The sequence below is a fragment of the Solanum pennellii genome, chromosome 2 (genome assembly GCF_001406875.1).
Source record: "Solanum pennellii chromosome 2, SPENNV200".
NCBI lineage: Eukaryota > Viridiplantae > Streptophyta > Magnoliopsida > Solanales > Solanaceae > Solanum > Solanum pennellii.
Window position 1 is genome coordinate 51,814,172 of NC_028638.1, and position 16,716 is coordinate 51,830,887.

Here is a 16,716-nt window from a genome sequence, read left to right on the forward strand (position 1 = left end):
TGGTGGAGGGGGAGGGGGGTGGGGATGGGGGTGTTGGGTTGATGGGGAAGAGATAATGAACCTGCAATGCCACTTATGCAACTTGTTTTCCCTACTTTGATGAAGGAAGTCATTTTTCTTATTTTAAAAAAACTTGTTTTCCAAGAGAAAATATTTTGACCAACCAAACATGGGAATTGGAAAATATTTTCCTCCATACCAAACATATCCTAAGAGTTGAACAATTTATTCTCATCTAGGCCATTTGCCCATTAACTAAAAAAATCCTGCCCAATCTGTACTTGGTTCTTATCCTGCTAACCACATCTGTATTCCAATTATCTACTGTACATGCAGGGATTAGTTTTGCTGGTCATCCAAACATAAAAACAGCTACTGAGTTGAATTACATCCAAAAATTGCAACAGACATTGCTTTTAGAGCCTCACCAACAAGTCAGCAGCTGTGGCAAGTGTGTTCTCATTTTCCTGAGCTTTGGAGCTAACAAGAAATTTGCGAAATTCCTCATATGCCGTGAACTGAATAGCACCATGTGTAACCTGCTGAAGCAAAACAACAGATCAGCGCACTTCACCAATGAAAGGTTACATGACAGCATTAAAGTGGTTGTATATTGTTTAGACAATCTATCCAAAAAGTAAAATAAACTATGAGGGTTAACTTCATTACGTCAAGATAAGAACACATCCTTTTACCGAACGAAATTATGTGCATGAATTAGAGAAAATGTGATTCTAACCATAAATAGACCTGGCATAAGTCCCTTGTAAAGTGCCCTCCATCCTTCTTCTTTAATTATGGTTCTTAAAGCATCTGAATCAATCCATAAATAACAAAGTTCATGTGAAGTTAATAAGTAGGATAGAAAATACAAAAGAGGCCAATTGGATAACCAAATCCAAATGTGCATGCACATACAAAAGAGAGCAGAATTTGTAATAGAAGCTCAGTAAACAAAAGGAGGATACAAAACTAAAGAAACTCAAAACTGCAGAAATAAAGGTAGAATTCTTATATAACATTATGATGGAAAGAAATGGTCCTAGAGTGCTCAAAGGTAGATAAATACACAATGAAAACTGACAAATTAATACAAGAGTGAAACGGACCATGAAACCCGGTGTATGGACGAATCTGATTAGGAGTCTGAAGTTGCAATCTTGTTTTCACAAGCCAAAGAGGGTTGGTACAAAAACAGACCTGAATTCCGACAAACACGCCTTTTAAGATACGTCATAGTCCAATATTTGAGGTTTGTGCTTAAAGCTACTGAAGTAAGTACGGCACACATATTTTGTATACCTAAAGATTTTCATGTCAGTGGTAAACCGAATAAGTCATCAATCTGTTGTCATCAAAACTGAAATAGTGGGGGATAAAGGTTATCCACAAAAAGATCAACACAATCAAAGTTAATTGTCTATAAGATTCTCCAGTTCCCGTATTTAACTAACACCTAAGCACACATATTCGCTTTTTTGCGTGTGTTGAAGTCTCAAAGAATAGTTTCACTATTCGACCTTGCCTTTCTTTCAGGATTTTATATTGGTAAGACTTCTAACTTCTAACAGCAGTAAAAGTAATGGATTCATCACCAGCAAGACAATTACAATGGCACCCCTAGAGCAAATAAAGAATCACAGCATCTAACTATCTGTCTTCGGCACTCCTGTCAAAACTAGTCAATTGAATATGAACATATGAATACAAGAACTGCACATTGTTCTTTCATTAAAGCATCAGAAATTTGACTACTGACCAGCGCTCCTGCTTCTGCAGCTGAAGCAAGGTGAAGGCCTGGACTCAGTTCCTCCCTGTTCCTCAGATACCTTTGCTTAGCCTTGCTATAGCTACAGAAGGAAGATTCCAAGAAAATGTATGAGTCAGAAAAAGACGTGTTTCAAGCCTATAAATGTAAGTAATCAAAGAGAAAGCAACCTAATATGTGACTGCTTCCTACAAAGAGAACATTAGTCTTTTACAATCAATCTCATGTAAGAAATAATGACTGTTGCCTCTTAACTAACATGTTATGGATGTAGATGTACATTTCAGCACCCATAAATTCAGTATAAAAGACAGAAAAGTAAATAGCGTGTCAAGAAATTATTTTTCTTTTAATTAATAGGTAAATGGATTATGTTAGCAGAATAATACTAACAGCTTGTCAATCATTAAAATTGACTATACAAGATCCTAGTGAAACAATCAATCCACTCACTGAAAGACCTAATGGTATCTTCCGATGTAGTATCATTTCTAAGTGCAATGGATTTCATACGTATAATAAGAAGCTCTATCAATCAAGATTTGTTCTTTCACAATATTTCGATGTTGAAATGTTGTTGTCTCCTTTTTATTGCCTTACAAAGGTAACCCAAACAAATATAATAAAATAGGCCAAAACTGAAAAGGGGAAACCCCATCAGGTATTGAACGAGTCTAAATCCTGTTTCACATACTCATAAACACAAGTTGCATAGAGCAAAATCTTCAGAAGAGAGAAAAAGAAAAAAAAACACTGAGAGCAGCCTTCTGGAAACAGAATATGTTACTTACAAGAACTTTATCAACAAAAGGAAAAGATGTTACTTACAAGAAAAAATATAAACCCCATGAAATAGTTGACCCAAGAACAGCAGGGTAAAAACCAGCATAAAGTCCTCTAAAACCCTGATGCAAAGAAAATATGATAACTAATTAGTCAATTTAATGGGAACATGAAGTCGTATATGAGCGATAAGGTAAGCATTCAACAGTCTGCAGCAAGGAAAGGAGCTTCATCTTCAAAAGCATATGTCAGTGGAATGTTTGATTGTGATTGACAAAGTGTGATGGAGTTTCTTGCTATGACTATGTTATGAAACTGACTGAATCAATTTTCCTGTGAAAACAGGTAAATGGAAGAGAAAAGCCCCCGGTCAAGATCTGGAGTAGAACCGGTGTGTCCAAGCAGGTCATGCACCACTGTGATAGTAAGCTGGTGCAAGCACCACTGCGATAGATAACTGACATCTCACTCCACTCTTGACATTCAAATAAAGGACCTAACCATATTTATAAGAAATCAAATAACCTATCTTTCCTGTTAGAGTAGCCATATACAAACTCTACTAGGATACACTTGCTCTCAATTTTTCCAAGAAGATTCCTGAGGGAGAAAATGGAACTGTTACCGTGGATTGGATATCATAATGTGGGGAATTCACAAAACAACCATAAAACTCCATAGGTATCCATTGTATCCTATGTTGCTCGGACTCTTCAAAAATGCCAACGGGTGCGTGTCGGATTCGCCAAAAGTAGTGTATTTTTGAAGAATCCGAGATGGGTGCGGGATCAAAAGTGAAGAGTCCGCGCAACTAAGATTGTACCTAGTCCAGGGGAACATGACCACATATATCCTTAGAAGAGTATTTACAGCAATATGCCATTTAGAAACACCAAGGTCAGGATATCCCTTCAACATTAAACCAAGTGCCCTTCCCTGATAGAGGATGGAACATATCTTGTTAAACATTGTTATGCATTTTTCCTGAAGCTTGATATTACCTATTTCAGAATCTCAAAGTTCATAAAACATGCATCCTTAACATATTAGTAAATGATTTGTCTTTCACCAGAGATACTAACTATACGAATTGAAAAGCAACTTCTTTATCGAATCATGAACTAGAAGGTGAGTTTTGGAATAGTAGCAGCTAGCAGTGCATATGTAGATAAGCTTCAGTATTTGCAGAAATTGGAAAGATTTAGAAAAACAAACCTCACTTCGAGCAATGGCATATAAAGCGTGAGGTGTGTTCCTATAGGCAGGGACATTGGTAATTCTTCCATCGTAAACTGCGATTAACATTTACAACAAATCAAGCTCCAAGGAAAGGAAACAACACGAGATCATTCATTTGCAATAGCGGGAAAGAGTAAAACACACTTACCTTGGAACCTGGTACGAACAACGTCAAGTGGATGAGAGAAAGTGACAGTGGCGAGACCCGCGGCGGCGCCGGCGACGGCATTTTCCCATTGCCAGTCTGCCGACGGCAAAGCTGCCATTTTTTTCATGGCTCCGTCTACCGCTGGCTTTCCTTTACACCGTTTACTTTAATGAGAGGGACCTTCCTACGCAAACGAAGCGGTGTCGTATTGACCTGCTGGTGAACGCCCGACATGTCCGCAGCTTGCGGCTGCAACAGTAATTGTGGAAAATTTGGAACAGCCTTTTCTCAATTTGTGTTGGGTGTATAATTATTTTTTTCGAATAAACTAGGATATATAAATAATTTTTTTCGGATATAACGCCAATTTTGTGTTTGTAAAGTCAAGGTTCGTAATAATTTTCTTTCGGACATGTTAAAACGTCAATTTATGCATTGTTAAGAAAATACAACAGGTACTTTGTATCCAATTTTTCTTGACAATAGTTTAATGTAATTTTTACTCCAATGATAGTAGTGCAAATAAGAGGACAAAGGGGTGAGACTTAAAAAGATTCTGAGATCCGATAGATTTGAATATAAAAGAGTGAAATTAAATAGTTGGACTTTTATTGTGATTTAGTATAGGTCTGCCGTCTGTGTATGTATATGTTGTGCTTTTAACTTATTTTTTTAGTCTATAATTTAGATGTGCTTATGCCTAACTATTTCCTTTTAACTTCAGGTCTGCACCCAGTTATGTTTTCTCACTGATTTTAATTAATGAGTATAATAGTTGTAGCTCCTACTGGCTTGGTACAATGTTAAATGAAGGTGCTAAGAAGTAAGATTTGCAGGTTTCCAGGCTTCTGGTTGACAATTTCAAACAAAGGGCAAAGTGTTAAAGACGATGTCTATGAACCCAGGGATTCATGTTTATTACACAAAAATACAGTAAAACAACTCGAAAGGTGGTCTAAGAATGGACACCAGCAGTGAAATACTCAAAGACGAAAAAAAGAGCTAGAAGATTGTTGGAAAAAGAACAAAAGTATAAAACACAAAATGAATTCATAATACAGGCACAATCATTGAGGTAATGTTCTCTCCAAGATAACAAGTTGTGCTCTTTTAAGATGAGTTGATCTTCCTGCAAGTCTTCCTGATTTCCCCACTGGAACCTGTCAAAGGAGATATGTTCCCCATCTTCACCATAGACTTGGCGAAGTGGTCGAAAAAAAGTGCATTGTTCTCTGCATATTGCTTCACCAAGGCTAATGATTCTCGACTCTTAGTAGTAAGAACTTGGTCAGAGTTCAGCAGGCCCTTTGAAGCCAACAAGAGCTTGAAGTAGCTGTTGTCAAATTTTGTGGGGGAAACAAAGTCCAAGAAGAATAAGTTCTGGTCACCACCAGATTTTGGACACCTATTGCGCAATTGGGTAGCATATGATTGATCCAGAGTTGAGTCTGGTTTATTGTTTCCTGACTGGTTGTAGAGCCTTTGTCTAAAGCTGGTACATCTTGAATTTCCAATGGTGTGACTCCCTGCATCATAATTCATCGGTGTAAACAATGGTTTCACATGTGATAACTAGTCTGACAATAAATTAAGCAATGTCAAGGAAACAAGCAACATTTACCAGACAAAGCTACAAGGTCAACAAGATCAAGTCCTTGTCTCTTGAACTTTGAGAGAATGGAATCAAATGTGTTGTTTGGAGCAGGAATGTTGTTGTTGGAGCCACTTAAACTGGCGCTTCTAGAGTCTCTCCTGCCCAATGGAACCTCCCAGCTCGGTCCTCCAGCCTGTATAAATGAAAAAAGTAAGCTCGGGTTTTATTTATTATTAAGGAGGTACCCTGATCACACTTTATAGCTGTGGAAGTACGTACCAATACAGTAGAATCCCTAGCAGCAAGTGCCAAGATATCAGCGCAAGAAACAGTTTGAGGACATTCCTTCTCTAGTGCAGATTTAATCTCGTCAAGGACTTCGAATCCACGAGCTGAATTCTTGTTGGGGTTTGATCCTTTTTCTGTCACAATACCTCTGCTACTATCCAGAAGCAAAGATGCATCACATCCCTGCGTGACATAGTGAAACAATAACTAGCCATCAGTTTTCACTTTCTGATACGCAATAATTAAGAAGTACAAAGCTGCAAAAGCCAAACGAAAAAAAAGGCTATATTTTGTGTATACTGTCAGTGCAAAAGCAACATTTAGCAAGTGTATTCTTGCATGCTAGTGCACTCACTGTTCACAAAGTTTCCAACTTGTAATTACTTTCTGCCATGTATTATATTACATGTACATTTAACACGGTATGTCAATGGACTCAAAAGTTATTATACTTAAGTGTCATAAATATTTAGTGACAGGAAATATATATGTTTTACATTGACGAAACAGTCGTGGAAATGGAGCCTCAACAGAGAAGCAGCCATTCGGGCTTCTTTGGCAACAGCCTTGGCAACTACAGACTTGACAATTTGTTGCGCTTGTGGGCATGACTTATAATAGTATTGCGGGTATAGGTTATCATTGTTACTCTTAAAAGAGAAACAAATTGGTGCAAAAGAAAGCAGAGTAATGAAAATGAAGAAGCTCATGGACGGAGCCATCTTTAAGTTAAAAGGACTTGGATATAGAAGAAATTTAATTTGATTAATGCTGAGGAACACTAGCTTTTGCTGTGATGAATTTGATATGAAGTTCACGAGTTTATATAGTGCTTTCAGTGAAAGAAGTTTTACAATGGACAAGTAAATAAATGGAGTTGGTAGCCTTTTAGTTGGGATAAAATACCCAAATATAATTATGCATGATTTTAATTTGCCAATCCAAGAAGACTTATGTTCTACAAGTAAATGATGATTGATTTGGTCCATAATAGACAAAAGACTTCACCAGCTACGTAAATTTTCTCACATTAACTCAATTGTTATGGAGGTTGATAGACTCTTTATCTTACACATTACTAACTACTACTTGTTGACTTAGTTATTTTCCAGCCTTTTGTAAAGTTGATGAGGTTGGAATTAAAAGTGAAAAGAATCCAGGCTTCTTAAACAAATAATTCTTGGGAGACAATTGTCAAAGTTCATATATTTGTCAATCGATTTGAATATAATAATAGTCCTCCCCTAACCAATACAAAACTTAATAAATTGTACTCAGCTATCATGCTACAGAGGAAAATCTTTACTAGTAATCATATCATATATTATTATAAGTGGGAAGATCCTAACATTAAAGTTAGATTACTATTTCGCCCTTGAAATAAAATACAATTTAAATAAATGTGTAATTATTACTTAAATAGTATATAGTTATCATTGTTTTAAAAACTTTTTCCATTAAAAGATTACATCAATTCTTTACTTTATCAATTAATTATGTCCAGAATTGAGAGAAGATAGAAAGTTGGAAAAAATAATTTAATATAGACCAAATTCATTGGATTGTATAAATTAAATAATAATAGTTCTTTGGCAATTAAAACGTTACCAAGAATTACTGAATAAATGTTTGCAATTTGAATAGGCACAATATAGAATAAAAATTGAATATGAAGGGTCAATCTCCACTATTATACAGGAATCAGTTTCAAAATTAAAGTTGAATTTTAAAGGTCATTATCTAATACTATTTAAGACCAACTTATTAAGATGGATGGTAATCACATGAGATTGGATAAAAAAAGGAAATCACATAATTCAACATAGAGAAGAAAAGAGAGTTGAAAGCTGCAAATGAAGGAAACAAAAAAAAATGTTGGAAGCTGCTAATCAAGAGAAGAAACAGAAGTAGTGGAAAAAAAAAGTAGATTAAATACAGTCTTTACATTAATATGTTTGATGTCAAGAATAAGAAAGTTACTATTTGTTATTTATTCATCAGAATGTGAAAACTTGCTTTGTAATATATATGCTCTAACTCCTCAAACTTGGCTTTTTTTTTCCATTTTTATCAATTCGTATAACTGTAGACTTTAAATTTAGTTATCATCGTGAGCCTTTGGGATAGTTAATATGAATTCAAATTTCTCATTCTTCTTCTCTCCTTTGCTTGTGTATTTTAATGTCATGTGTTTTTTAATATTTTGAACTTCCTTTTAAGTGATTTTTTAAAAATTCTTTTCGAATATTATTTGCCCTTAAATTGCAAAAAAATTGTTTAGAAGATATAAATGTGACTGAACATTTTTGTCAATACAATATTTTGATGAATTGAGTAATAATATTCTCTTTTCTTCTTTTTGAGTAAAGAATGATAATATTCATCTTAATAGGAAAATTTAACAATCTTCTTGAGAACTTGCAAATCATAAATATACAAAACAGAAAATTGTATCATAGATGACTTGCTTTATCAATTTTATAATGTGAAAAAGTATTAATTATAGATCAATTCTTTTTTATTATTAAAACTTACTTTTAGTAATTAAAATATATTGATTCCTCTCATATAATAGAAGGTTTATTTTTCATAATACATTAAAAATATCAAATCTAACATAAAATTTTTATGTTATATTTTATGAAGAGATATATCTTATGTCAAACTTGCATACAAAAGAATTTAAACTTTGAACTTAACATTATTTTATGTGTGCTTCACTATGATATATTTACTTATATAAATTAATTTTTAATGTCAATTAGAGGAAAAACGTGCAATGCACGTTCCCAGGACTAGTACTAAAAAAATAAGCATGAGAGAATGACTTGATCTGGTTAGCCCCACACGCCTTTGATTGCTCAAGGCATGAAATATATGAAGTATCAAAAGAGTTCATATAATATTTTAATACATAGAAGCTGCACCTGCTTTCTTGTCAAACAGAGCCTCAACATTATTTGTCTTTGATTGCTCCATGTTATTAGAAAAGTATGTATCTGATCATTGTTTTCCTTTATTTTTATCCTCTTTTCAATTTTAGGAAAATATTGTTGAACTTAACAATTCTTAATAACTCAGGTAAGCAAATAGCTATATCCAACATTTATAATATACGTAGTTTGAATCACACCTGCTCTATACATGAAATAATTCAGCTTTTCCGCTATGTATTGCGAAAGAATTAGCTTGTAAAACATATCAAAGTTGGAAATATAGTCTAAACAAAACTTGAGAAAAAAATCATTATGTCAAACAAGACAAATGCTATGACTAGTATAATTTGTTGTATGTATGTTCTCATGCGTTACATAAGCACAGCAGTCTAAGGCTTAAGCTGATCCACAAATGGCTAAGTGAATGTGAATATTAGGTGAATCCAAATGAATGGACAAAAAATATTCAGGTAAAAGGGGTTAGGGGAACTGCTCTGCTACTATTTTCAAACATGAACAGAATAGGATTTCTGCTTTGAAAAAAACAGTTTTTAGTCGCATCAGGAGAATTAATGAATGATTGGCTATATCAAATATTTGCAGGCGAGGAAAGGATCAAAATAATCTCTTTTCTTTGGTTTAAGATTCAAAGTGATCTTTGAATTTTTACATGGAGCACTAATAGTCCCTCATGTTTGCAATATTGATGCATAATTGGTCTTCCTTCAAAATTTTACCTACTTTTTAACATTGATTTTATTCATAACCTATGTATGAGATTTTCAATAATCATTTTATCTATTTAGTAGAAATAACAACTCCATATGAAAGAATGTGAAAAGAAAAACACTTTGTTTTGTTTAGTAGAAATCGTATTACAGGTAAAGTCGAGAGGTTTATCACGATAATTTCACTTGCACTAGTACAATTTTTTCTTTTCCTGCAAATTCATATGTTAAGATGTTTTTAGTTTAGATGCAGTAATATTTTTAGTGAACAAAATAACATGTTTTTCTTATCACCTTCTTTCAGATAGAATTATTATTTCTATTATATATATATAAAGATAATTGGACATTCCTCATATAAAGTTTTTAACAAAATTAATGTTAAAAAATAGGCAAATTTTTATGGAAGGATCAAAAGTATACTATTATTGCAAACATAAAGGACTATCAGTGCTTCATTTGAAAACTCAAAAATCACTTTGAGCCTTAGCTCAAAGGTGAGGGACTATTTTGAGTTTTTCCTCATTTGCAGGCGCCCCAAGTCGCGCAGATGTATTTTCAACTTAATTAGGGCCGTGGACCTATGTATTGCCTTAAGTTGAGCAGTAGTTCTAATTCTACCATCATGTTTTAAATGAGTTGAGACTTGCAGGCATCAAACTGTGTCTGAGCTCCAAGCCTGGACTGCTAATCTCCACTAAGTAATTAAGATCAAATGGCCTATTACAACTGTACAACAATAATCCTAAGCTAATCCAGGTTAGCCACAGCCCGTGTACATGAATTAATCCTCTCTATTTAGATCCTGTCACATTATAAATAAGAGGTAAAAACAATTATTTTGAGACAAAAACATTTTTTTTAAAAAAAAATTAGGGTGTTTAATTGAGATTTGGTTTATCATTTCCTCGAGTGCATATTTAGATATGTGACACTTATCATATTTATAATTTAAAAAAGCTTAGAATTTTGATTAAGTTAAATTAATAGCCTCTTAAGATAAATTAGAAAAAGAAATCACCAACTTTAGTTAGAAAAATATCATCTTTCACTCATTTTGACTCGTCTCTAATATCATTATCTTTTTATAATATATGTCCTACCTCTGCATTGATATCATTTTCTTAATCTAAAGTTAAGAATATCGTTCATTTTTTAAAAAACTTTTTTTATAACTGACCGCAAAATAATCATGTCATCATATATTGTTATAAGTAAAAAGTTCCTAATTTAAAAATTGAATTACCATTCTATTTTTATTTTATTTCTAAACTAATTTAAATATTAGTATATAAATTTAATATCAAAATAATAATTTTATTCGAATTCATGCATGTAGTATATATATACTAAATTAAAATATCATTAAATATCTAATTATTTAACTACTAAGTAATAATTATATTATATTATCCTAAATACAAAAAATAAAAAAGTGTAAAGTCAAACTTTGAAAGATAAAAATATTTCATAGAAAATTGTTAGAAATTATTTCATATAAAGTTGTTAGGAACTTTTTTTTTAAAAAAATATAAAAACGCTTTATCTAATTCTTTTAAGAACGGTAATGTGTAAATGGATTAAACTTCTTAATTAGATAAAGCGTTTTTATATATAAAAAAAATAGATAATTAAAGCGTTTATCCTTTATTTTTTATATATAACTAGTGTAACATATTGAATTATTAGTAAAAACAATCAATCTTTTCTCTCTGTAGATCTAAGATCACTAGCTTCAGAAAATTAATGTAAATAACTTTTCACTTTTTCATTTTATTCTATAAATTTTTAGCTATATATATGTATCATAAAAAAATAATTTTTCTTTACGAATTGTCTCATGTTGATGTGAATCATTAATAATTTTCGAAGTTCTTTTTTTTAAAATATTAATATTTATTTTGCAATTCAAGAAAATATGTCAGCCAACCAAAAAAAGGACCACGGGGACAAAAATTCTGAGCAAACACTTGAGTGTATATGTACGCATTTGGTGTAGTTAAGAGAAAAAGAGGAGACCAACTTTATTTTTAAAAAACAGAAATTATTCTAAAATATTTTACAGTTACTTTTATACAATAGCTTCTTTTCTCTCCATTTTCTTTTCATTTTTGGTATAATTGATTTGCCAAATACTTTAGATTTTTTTTTTCTGTCAAAGGTAGTTTACAAGATTTCAATTAAAAAAATATAATGGTATATGTTAACATTAATTTAGAAAATATGATCGAAATTTTTTTAATACTAATTTTTTAGAGGTTACTTTTGTGTATTTTGTATCTTCTATGTATTTTCTTTATTAAGGTTATTCTTATTTCAATTGATTAAATTTTTAAATAAGATCAAAATTATATCAACAAGAAATAAAATATAATTAAATTGATGACATAAATAAAGAGTCAAAATTAGTGGAAGATGAAAATTTTCTTACCAAAGTTAGTGAGTGTTTTCTTGATTTGTTCTTTAACTATGATTAAGAGGCTTGTTAATAGTATAATATTTTCTCTAATTTGGTCTGAAGGTATTAGAATATTACTATATATCGTTCCTGTGTTATCGTATATTCGTGCTCTTTTGACTTCATATCTATACCAACTTATGTTTGCCTACTAATTAAGTATAAAAATATGTGTAGATTTTGTTTGTTGGTTTCAATTAATTCACTTTGTCCTGTGATAAAATGAAGTGTGAAAGCAGCTATAAATAAGATCCACGAATAGTATAGATTCATGATAAACAACAGATGGTACAAGAGATGTGATTCTCGAGGACAAGGACGAAAAATGAAACAATGGAAAACATACATAACATAACAACACAATTATTGAATCAGTTTCTGCATATGAAAGTTGATGTGCTCTCTTATGATGAGTTGATCTTCCTGCAAGTCTTCCTGATTTCCCCACTGGAACCTGTCAAAGGAGAAATGTTCCCCATCTTTACCATAGACTTGGCGAAGTGGTCGAAGAAAAGTGCATTGTTCTCTGCATATTGCTTCACCAAGGCTAATGATTCTCGACTCTTAGTAGTAAGAACTTGGTCAGAATTCAACAGACCCTTTGAAGCCAACAAGAGCTTGAAGTAGCTGTTGTCAAATTTTGTTGGGGAAACAAAGTCCAAGAAGAATAAGTTTTGGTCACCACCAGATTTTGGGCATCTATTGCGCAATTGGGCAGCATATGATTCATCCAGAGTTGAGTCTGGTTTGTTATTTCCTGACTGGTTGTAGAGCCTTTGTCTGAAGCTGGTACATCTTGAATTTCCAATTGTGTGGCTTCCTGCATTACAACTTATCGGTGTTAACTATGATTTCACGTCTGATAACTAGTCTGGCTAAAAATTCAGCAATGTCAAGGAAAGAACTTAGACAGAGGGAAAGAGCAATCCAACAGGAAAAAAAAAAAGAGTAACACTTACCGGACAAAGCTACAAGGTCAACAAGATCAAGTCCTTGTCTCTTGAACTTTGAGAGAATGGAATCAAATGTGTTGTTTGGAGCAGGAATATTGTTGTTGGAGCCACTTAGACTAGCGCTTCTGGAGTCTCTTCTTCCTAATGGAACCTCCCAGTTTGGTCCACCAGCCTGTATGAACGAAAAAAGTAAGCTCGTGTTTTATTAATTCTTGAGGAGGTACTCTGATCACACTATATATGCTGTGGCAATACTTACCAATACAGTAGAATCCCTTGCAGCAAGTGCCAAGATATCAGCACAAGAAACAGTTTGAGGACATTCCTTCTCCAGCGCAGATTTAATCTCGTCAAGGACTTCGAATCCACGAGCTGAATTCCTGTTGGGGTTTGATCCTTTTTCTGTCACAATACCATTGCTACTATCCAGAAGCAAAGATGCATCACATCCCTACATCACATAGTGAAACAATAACTAGCCATCAGTTTTCACTTTCTGATAGGCTATAATTAACAAGTTCAAATTAGCTGCAAAAGCCAACAGTAAAAAAGACTATATTTTGTGCATACTCTCGATGTAAAAGCAACATTTAGCAAGTGTATTTTTGCATGCTAGTATGCTAGTGCACTTACTGTTCAGAGTGTTTCCATCTTGTAATTACTTTCTGACATGTCGATATCGTTCATCATACAACTTATGTTATATGTATATTCAACACTGTATAGTCAATGCACTACTGATATTCAACAACATATATATGTGTGTTTTACCTTGACAAAACAGTCGTGGAAATGGAGCCTCAACAGAGAAGCAGCCATTCGGGCTTCTTTGGCAACAGCCTTGGCAACAACAGACTTGACAATTTCTAACGCTTGTGGGCATGATTTATAATAGTATTGCGGGTATAGTTTATCATTGTTACTCTTAAAAGAGAAACAAATTGGTGAAAAAGCAAGCAGAGCAATGAAAAGGAAGAAACTTATGGACCGAGCCATCTTGAAGTTAAAGACTTAGATTTAGAAGAAATTTATTTTGATTAATACTGAGGAAGGCTAGCTTTGCTGTGATGAAATTGAGACAGAGTTCACGAGTTTATATAGTGAGATCAGTGAAAGATGTGTTACAATTGACTAGTAGATAAATGGAGTTGGTAGCCTTTTAGTTGGGATAATGTAATGATTTTAATTTGCCAATCCAAGAAGACTTATGTTCTACATGTAAATGATGATTGATTTGTTCCATAATAGACAAAAGACTTTCACCAGCTACGTAAATTTTCCAATATTAACTCAATTGTTATGCAGGACAGGAGGTTGATTACGACTCTTTATCTTACACTTTACTAACTACTTGTTGACTTTGGAAATAAAAGTGAAAAGAATCAAGGTTTCTTAAGCAAATAATTCTTGAGAGAAAATTGTCAAAGTTCATCTATTTGTCAATCAATTTGAATATAATATAGGCATCAATCGTCCTATAGTCCTGCCCTTACCAATATCAAACATAATAGTAAATTGTACTCAGCTGTCATGCTATAGAGGAAAATCTTTACTAGTAATACTAAAAAAAATAAGCATGAGAAAATGACTTGATCTGGTCAGCTCCACACGCCTTAATTGCTCAAGGCATGAAATGTATAAAGTCACAAAAGAGTTTATATAGTATTTCATATAATACATAGAAGCCGCACCTGCTTTCTTGAAAAACAGAGCCTCAACATTATTTGCCTTTGATTACTCCATCTTATTAGAGAAGTATTGCGAAACAGTAAAACATATCAAACTTGGAAATCTTAAACATAGTCTAAAAAATTATTATGTCAAACAATTAGACTAAAATGCTATTACTAGTATAATTTGTTGTATGTATGTTCTCATGCGTTACACAAGCACAGGTATCTAAGCTAAATGTGAATATTAGGTGAATCCAATTGTATGGACAAAAATATATTCAGGTAAAAGGGTTAGGAGAACTGCTCTGCTACTATTTTCAAACATGAACAGAACAAAATTTATGCTTGGAAAAAAACTGATTTTAGTCGCATGAGTAGAATTGATTAATGTGGTAAAGGATGATCAGCGAACTGTATATGTCTTTTATCAAATATTTGCAGGCGCCCCAAGTGCAGAGGTACCCGGTTTTGGGCTAAATTAAAGTTGTGTCAAATGTACCAAAATGTCTTTTAATCTTGTGATCTTTAAAATTAAAGTGTTGCCAAAAAAGGAAAGCGGTCATTCTTTTTGAAACAGACTAAAAAGGAAATAGAGTCATTCTTTTTTAAAAGAAGGGAGCATGATTAATTATAGACCATAAATTTCAAAAAGAAAAAACATCTATGTCTGAGCAAATATTTTCACATAAATCAAAACGAAAGTGATATTATATGGTGAATTTAGGCCTAACATTCTCTTTCTGGTCTATCGAAATCCAAGAAGAAAGGTTGACATCACATAGGATCCTCAGCCCATTTCTCTAGTCCATGGGCGCAAGTTTATTTTCTTCGCATGCATCACTCAGATATATGAAAGTATACATATACGTACTACATGTATTCCTATTGCAACTCGATCAACTCTCAAATCATTAAGCATTTAATTTCACTTCCATGGAAATTTATGATATTTTGATTATTGTATTATGACAACATAAACACATGAAAGACCTCGCACTATTAAAAGTATCATTGCACATTTTAATGAACTTTTTTTTCTTTTCAACTACTAATGTTGGCCTTTTTATTTTGCAGATACAACAAAAAAAACAAACCGCGAGCGGCTCCAAATCAATGAGTAATATTTAGGTTGATTGACATGTATTTATCAACAAAAAAAAAGGGGTAACCTAGTAAATGTCCATTTGAATAAAAGAGTGTGGTAAGGCAAGAAACGTCATATTAAGTTGCAGCACAAGTTTTAAACCTTGAGCTTATTTAATAGTCATTTAATTTTGAGAATTATTTAATAAAATTATTAAACTTTATTTTGTATCCACAAAATCACTCGACTCAGAATTTTGTACCAGTAAAATCACTTATAAACTCCACAAATAAATAATTTTTTTTTTTAAAAAAAGCTCATCAAAATATTTTTTTTTTCAATAAACTTGATTAGTGAAAACTATAATACGGTGTTACTACTCTATATATATTTACGTCCGTGAGAACACCAACCTTGAATATGCTGCGAGGTAATTAAACAGGCTTTTGTCAACTTATTTTATTAATCAGTTGTACAAGATTTCAATTAGCTAGTGTTGTTGGTAATGTTCAAATTTTTTTAATGCCTATTTATACCTTCCATTTGGGAATGCTGCAAGAGACTTGTTATGAAAAGAAAGATGACTCTTGCTAATATCATAATACGGATAAAGATCCGATCAAGTATACTTTGGTCAAGTAATATTCAATGGTCTTATAGATTTATGCCACGTGTACTATATAATAACTTATGATTGAGATCTATTGACATTATATACTCATTATAATAATAAAAACAACAAAATCATCAATTATTTTTATTTTTTAAAACTATCAAATAAAATAATTAAGTGTATCCTACCTAATATTTTCAAGAAAAAAATAAGACTAGCAGCAATATGCGAATTTTTCGGCTTTTTACCAGCAAAACCTTGTATTTGTATTGAATTTTTCAAAGTAATACTAATTTTGAAGAACCCGACACTTTTGAAGAATATGATTATATATATTTTTATAATATTAAAAACCTTCAAATAAGTTTTTTTTTTAAAAAAAATGTATCATCATGTTCTTTAGTTGAATTTTATTTATAACTCAATTTTATTTTTAAGTTTGATCTATTTT

At 32.4% G+C, this 16,716-nt stretch overlaps 3 protein-coding genes across 4 annotated transcripts in view; all 3 read right to left on the reverse strand.

The window, feature by feature from the left end:
* The window catches only part of LOC107009466 (folate transporter 1, chloroplastic), a 7,687-nt gene extending 3,434 nt beyond the window's left edge, over positions 1-4,253 (reverse strand). The window contains exons 1-7 of one of the 2 annotated variants that reach the window (XM_015208807.2): positions 3,939-4,253; positions 3,767-3,843; positions 2,597-2,673; positions 1,760-1,850; positions 1,110-1,200; positions 740-813; positions 429-539 (exon numbers count right to left, since the gene is read on the reverse strand). In XM_015208807.2, the coding sequence (XP_015064293.1) occupies positions 429-539; positions 740-813; positions 1,110-1,200; positions 1,760-1,850; positions 2,597-2,673; positions 3,767-3,843; positions 3,939-4,065 (648 nt within the window). In that variant the 5' untranslated portion in view covers positions 4,066-4,253. Of the gene's footprint in view, positions 1-428; positions 543-739; positions 814-1,109; positions 1,201-1,759; positions 1,851-2,596; positions 2,674-3,766; positions 3,844-3,938 lie in introns of both variants that reach the window. The other variant, XM_015208806.2, reaches the window with a different exon arrangement.
* Positions 4,254-4,808: 555 nt separating this feature from the next.
* On the reverse strand, positions 4,809-6,720 carry LOC107009572 (peroxidase 72-like). Its single transcript, XM_015208913.2, has 4 exons — positions 6,318-6,720; positions 5,812-6,003; positions 5,560-5,725; positions 4,809-5,464 (listed from the first exon to the last, which is right to left on the reverse strand). Exons 1-4 carry the CDS (start codon positions 6,540-6,542, stop codon positions 5,049-5,051), a joined length of 999 nt encoding a protein of 332 aa, XP_015064399.1. The 5' UTR covers positions 6,543-6,720; the 3' UTR covers positions 4,809-5,048.
* A 5,462-nt stretch (positions 6,721-12,182) lies between these two features.
* Positions 12,183-13,956, reverse strand: LOC107009268 (peroxidase 49-like). The gene is made up of 4 exons (XM_015208577.2): positions 13,667-13,956; positions 13,155-13,346; positions 12,902-13,067; positions 12,183-12,762 (listed from the first exon to the last, which is right to left on the reverse strand). The coding sequence occupies exons 1-4, from the start codon at positions 13,889-13,891 to the stop codon at positions 12,347-12,349; spliced, it is 999 nt and encodes a 332-aa protein (XP_015064063.1). The 5' UTR covers positions 13,892-13,956; the 3' UTR covers positions 12,183-12,346.
* Positions 13,957-16,716: the final 2,760 nt, after the last annotated feature.

Bases quoted from the DNA above. Each gene is read 5' to 3' on its own strand.
- LOC107009572 (XM_015208913.2), bottom strand. From the start codon at position 6,542: ATGGCTCCGTCCATGAGCTTCTTCATTTTCATTACTCTGCTTTCTTTT. The intron at 5,726-5,811 runs GTACGTACTTCC...TCATTTATACAG, and splicing joins CTAGGGATTCTACTGTATTG to GCTGGAGGACCGAGCTGGGA. The intron at 5,465-5,559 runs GTAAATGTTGCT...ATTATGATGCAG, and splicing joins TGACCTTGTAGCTTTGTCTG to GGAGTCACACCATTGGAAAT.
- LOC107009268 (XM_015208577.2), bottom strand. From the start codon at position 13,891: ATGGCTCGGTCCATAAGTTTCTTCCTTTTCATTGCTCTGCTTGCTTTT. The intron at 13,068-13,154 runs GTAAGTATTGCC...TCGTTCATACAG, and splicing joins CAAGGGATTCTACTGTATTG to GCTGGTGGACCAAACTGGGA. The intron at 12,763-12,901 runs GTAAGTGTTACT...GTTGTAATGCAG, and splicing joins TGACCTTGTAGCTTTGTCCG to GAAGCCACACAATTGGAAAT.